General features: G+C 33.8%; 1 protein-coding gene across 1 annotated transcript; it reads left to right on the top strand.

The window, feature by feature from the left end:
- Positions 1 to 367: 367 nt before the first annotated feature.
- Positions 368 to 1339, top strand: LOC119644914 (protein FAM151B-like). Its single transcript, XM_038044658.1, has one exon. It carries the CDS (start codon positions 368 to 370, stop codon positions 1337 to 1339), a length of 972 nt encoding a protein of 323 aa, XP_037900586.1.
- The last annotated feature ends 4565 nt before the right edge of the window (positions 1340 to 5904 follow it).

Raw genomic sequence — 5904 nt, 5'->3', positions numbered from 1 at the left:
ATTCTCATGAAAAGTCAGCTCGTAAATAGCGAGACAAAGGGAAATTTGAAGTTTCTTACGCCCAAAACAAGAGTAAAATGCATAAAGAATTTTTTATGTATCGTCACAATAATAAATAAACACGCGTTATAAGCGGGAAAGCGTAGGGTGTTGAATAACCACCCTAAGCTGACTATAACGTTTCTACTTGTCTTAATGCATTTTGTCAAAGTAAAAGCAAAATTTTTTTTGCTGCAAAGATATTTTTTTTTTTTTTGTAATTGTGACAAATTTTCAAGAAATTTTCATTATATTATCGGTACATTTTAAGGAACGACTTCCTTTTTTGTAATTTCAAAAATTGAAAAAACCCTCGACTTTCGTGATGATGAATAAGCTGACGTATCCTTTCGAATCAAAATCCTCGCTTAGTGATGATCTGAAAATTGAAAGAAAAAAAGCTTCAACGTCTTTGGCTGTGAAATGGGCTCACACCGTAAACTCTCAACACTTGCTCGATGAGGCTTTAAATGGTGATTTTAATGTGGTCGAACCTGATATAACTCTTGGTAAAATATTAAAAGATGGCTCAGTTCTGTCTAAAGTCGCCCATCCTCGGCTTATAAGCTCTGATTTAAGCTTAGGTTCTTTTCTTGTACAAGTGAAACTATTTAATCTTGATGATCCTGACAAAATTAAATGCATCAAATTGGATTTCAAATCGATAGAAGCGTTTGATGCAGCTCTTGATAGATTAAAGCGCACGATACCGAAGATGAATCATCCTATTTGGTTGAGTGCCGATATTGCTGAGTGTCCTGTTAATGATTCTCATATTCCATCTATAGAGGCAAAACGCTTTCCGACTAGCTGTCAGAAAGCACAATTTAAACAGGCTGTTCTTTCGCTCGGCTGGACTACCCAATGGAGTGAAGATCCTATCGAAGGAGGCTCTTATACCTCTAAGCATATCGCAGCTACGCTTACTCTTATGAAAGAAAACAATATCGTCGATGCCGGACATTGCATTACGTTTCCATTGCGGGCTGGCGTAGCTGCCAATAGCGAGTCGGTCTTGCATGACCTTATTCGATCCGCTGAAGCAACAAATGACTGTACCATTACCATATGGTCCGCTCCGTTTGATTACGTTAGCTTTAAAAAATTGAGACAATTGATTTTACTTTGCGGCACAACGAAGATCTATCTTGATGTTCCCACTGATCAATCGAACTTATCAGCTCTACGTTTGATCGCAAACTTGTTGCGTTCGTTTACTAAACGCTCTCCACTGTACTTTAGTGTAGGTAGTCTAGTTATGTTTTTAATTAGTTTATTATTAAAAAAATCCAATTTCTGAAATATGTTGTGTTTTATAATGCGAAAAAAACAAAAAAAAAAAAAACTTTTTCCAAGATAAAAAAAAAAAAAAAACATACTTTCAAAAACAGATCCTGCGTCTTTTTCATTACTAAATCATAAGCTATATAAATGATTTAACGCTAACGCAGAATCTGATCGATCATAGGAAAGAATAGCTTTTGCTTATCCTGCTACCAACAAGATAAATTTTCTTTTTTCATAAATTTATTTTAATTGATGTTTTCAACTAACGAGGTGTGAGAAAAAAGGTTAGGCCATTACTGTACTCACATAGATACCTAAGTCTCTCTAACACTCTCTAAGGACATATTAAAAAAGTTTTTTAGAATTAAGATATTGATGAAATTGTGAGCATGTAATTAGATAAATCTGATTCGATCTACCCAACCCAATCCAATCCAATGCTTAGTACAACATTTTAAAATATCAAGCAAAATTTCAAAACATAAATAGTAAGACCTTTCAGATTATCTTCTCATTAATAAAACATATCTGACACAACATCAGATGCGACAATCAACTTCCAGATGCTACAACTACGCATGCTACAGAAACCCTTAACTTTAATTGCAAACTTAAATGACTTGACAACAGCCTTGACGCCATTTGGGTGTTTGCTAATCGAAAACTCAGACTCGGTGTAGAGACGGAAGTTCTCTTATATCCCTCATGACGCGTTCTACGTGCTTGCGTTGACCTGATGAGTGAAATTACCTATAGGCCATATAATATAACAGAACTTTCCCGCCAAATTATTATTTTCACTATATTAATGTTTACACGATCATCAGCTGTTAGTATGCAGCCAACTTTAACTCCAACATTTTTCATGGCATTGACAATTGGCTATGGTTTTACATGATTCTAGCTTTAAATAATTTATTCCGTACTAATATGCAATACGATCTAAATCATTATCGGTCCGTTGAGATACATCCTCTGTCAGTCTAGGCGCCTACGAGAAGTACATTCTCCTACATTTAGCATCTTCCGGAGAAACAGATGTAGTGCCTTTTAACGCCGGTGTTATAATAACTAATTTCCAAGAGCCAAGAAATATGCAAGCTGTAACAATATGATTTAGAAAGCTTGGGTAAACGGTAAGCTGTGATGTTCACATTATCGTGACGAACAACATACACTTGATAGCTTATCACGCTTCTTACATGGTGAAGTTTCTGAAGTGAAAATTCTCATTGTGTCTGCATAATTTTTTCAGTCATTTTACTTTGAAGCTATGCTTCCCAAATAACAACGCTAATGCTGTTAAAGAGATGATACAAAATATCGTCAAAGGTAGAATGCGAACGAACATTCCATGCAAAAATATTTCGATTAAGTCCAAAGATAAATGGCGATTTAATCGTACTTGCAAAGAAGCAGTCAGGTTTGGAGAGGGAGCATTTAAAGATTAGCATCTTAACCCAAACGACCAAGCTAATCGAGGTACTGCATCGCAAAAAAACTTTGCACAAGCAGCCCTTGCGTACCAAAGTTCTTGCCGTTCCAAAAAGTAGAACAGCTTTCGGTCTTTCGTGAACAGGATTTGGAAAACAATCTCCCGCATCGATTCTGATTTTTCCCCATAGTGAGCAAGCAAATATGATCCGACCCGGTTCATAGAACTAATGCGTTGGCTGAAGTGTTTACTTCAAACTCCAACTAATCACATAGCAATCGCCACCTCCGAAGAACGAGAGCCATTAAAAACGTTCTTGCCGATCGCACCACTTGCAAAGCTCCAGGTCCAGATGGCATTCCAGCCACAGTTCCAAAAAAAAGTGTACCAAAGCACTTGCCATTGCGCAATCTTTTCAGCAAGCGCTACCATGCTGACGTTTTTCGAACTTGCTGGACGTTTGCGCATATCCAACCTATACCCAAGAAGGGTGACGCGACAAATCTTGCAAACTGTGACCCAATTGCAGTCTATTTCGCTATAAACACAACTATGCAGACCATGATCAACTACCATTTAACGAGATGTCTGAAATCCTACGATCTAATTAGCGACAGACAATATGTTCGCAAAAATCAGTGCACTTGTGACGTAATGTGCTTACCGAAAAACGGAACGGAACTATTCGCCAATTCGGCAAAGATATCACCAAACCGATTGCACATGGTGTAGAATCCATTTTCGGTCGATTCATATCGAACTTTTCATGAAAACCGTGCGATAAGAGTTGTACTGGATGGGAATACTTCAAATGAATTCTATTTAAGTGCAAGTGTACCACAAGGTTCTGTTCTTTCACCTTCTCTCTTCCTAGCGTTCTTTAACAACTTCCTGTGCATAACGGAGATCCCCAACTTGTGTGTAGTTCGTTTTCCTCCAGTAAGACGGGCCTCATAAAGCGTCTGACTGCGTGGACTTGGATAAATAAAGTAGCATTTAGCATTTAGTAATTCATAGCATTGCAGGCGTTTTTATTACTTGCAATAATAGCTTGATATTAAATTTTATTACGAACTCGAGCTTCAATGTCCGTAAACATATTAAAAACGACTATGAATTTATCTAAAAGAGGTAAGACGTGTGAAGACTATAAAGAACTGGAAAATGTCATTAGTTAAATCAAAGGTTAATTGATCTTTGCTGTGATTAGCATCAAAGTAAAAGTAACACTGATAAATGAAAAAGTTAATTTATAATTTTTTTTTTTAAATTATCAAGTAAAATTTAATTTTATTATTATTATAAACTTAGCCAGAGAATAAATTCGAAGACTTCGAAATCTAAGACTTTCGGCTTTATTAAAAACTCTACCGCACTTGAGATTTGAACCCACGACCATTGAGTTGCTAGTCGAGATTCTTACCTACTCGGCCACTCAGACGGATAAAATTTAATTTTAATTCATAAGCTTGCGATAACAGTAGTCAAAGAAATTGAAGTACAATTGAAATATTTCTCACATTCTCACTTACAATGTTTACAAAGCACAAAATTTTTTAAATGTATTTGTTATTTTAGATATAATTCATAGACTCAGTCAGTCAGTCATTTAAATATGATTAAATAGAGCAAGACCTACTCGACGAATTCTAGATAATAAAAGTTCCCCCAACTTTGTTAAAATATTAATTTCTTTAATGCTGCACAGCATTAGGACAATAGGTATACATGTGACAACAGGTGGACAGTAGCTATTCGTGGACAACATAGAATAATACAATAAAATATATGAAAAATGCGAGATTACATCTGCCGTTAGTGGTAGTTGAAAAAAGAAAAACAAGCCCTTCTCGTTCATTATTCGGATACGTATATTCATTAATTTATTTGGCATTTGTTAAATTTTCTTCCTCTTACACTTGAAGAATAATTTTTTTTTTTTCAATTTTCTTATTTCTAATAGTTACATATATGCATTATTGTTATTATGAAAATGTAATAATTCCTACGTAGTAAACTGTATTACATTACATGTGAACGTATATCAAATGCTTATATACTTATGTGTAATGGTATGCAAATACTCTCATGTGAATTTTGTCAATTAATAAAATTGTACGAGCAGAAAATGAAAACAGCAAACAAAACTCAATAATTTTCTTAACAAAACACAGCTGTCATAAATGTATATATTCTCCGTATTTATACTATCTATATATGCATTTACTTATTTCAATTTTATTTTCTGCGTTGTGGCTGTTTGCTCCATTAAGTTAGTGATCCGTATATAATTACAAAAGCAACAACAAATCAGTAAACATATACACAGTGTGAGATATTCTCCCCCTCAAGAGTTAAAACGCTCACCTTTAACTAAACAGTAAGACAGCAGCATATATTTATATATATAAAAGATAATAAAAGCACAATAAAGACTCCTTAAGTTTTTGCTTATATATAAAGTTTCTCTTTCTCTGGTTTTTTTTTTTTTTTTCTCTATGAGACTCTTCCGACTAATGTGTTTATTTTTTAATTATACATTTATTAAGAGCTCTCTTTCTCACTCTCTCTCTCTCTCTCTCTCTCTCTCTCTCTCTCTCTCTCGCTTTCTCTCTGTCTCACTCACTAAATATTAATAACATTTATTTAGATTTCACGCACATGCACACGCTCGCACTGAGTAACTAACGATTGACTATACAGAGAGTAATTCATATAAATTATAAGAAAGAGAAATATACGAATTATTTTATTATAATAAATAAAAAAAGACTTCTTGTTGTGCCTGTGTGTATACGTTTTTAATATGATTTATTTAAGTTAAAAGGCACTTGTTAATGATTTTGTTAAAACATTTAATTATTTATACCGTAAATAATAATTTTGGCACATTTTTCTTCTCTCATCATTATTATTAGTAATTTTATTATTCTTTTTACATTACATTATTCTTGCGCGAAAATCTTTTTAATCTCTTGTTTGACTTATTTATCATAATTATTTTGATTTTTCTTATTTTTTTTTTGTTTTTTTTTTTATTAAATTTTAACACGCTCACAAAGAAAATGAAAAATTTAATTCTCTATTTAATAAAATTACCCGTCAATATCAATAGTATCATGGTCGGTGTTTAACTGTTTCAA

This window comes from Glossina fuscipes, unplaced genomic scaffold (assembly GCF_014805625.2).
Source record: "Glossina fuscipes isolate IAEA_lab_2018 unplaced genomic scaffold, Yale_Gfus_2 1, whole genome shotgun sequence".
Classification (NCBI taxonomy): domain Eukaryota; kingdom Metazoa; phylum Arthropoda; class Insecta; order Diptera; family Glossinidae; genus Glossina; species Glossina fuscipes.
Note: the sequence above shows the minus strand (reverse complement) of the source record. Positions and strands in the feature narration are given on the sequence as shown.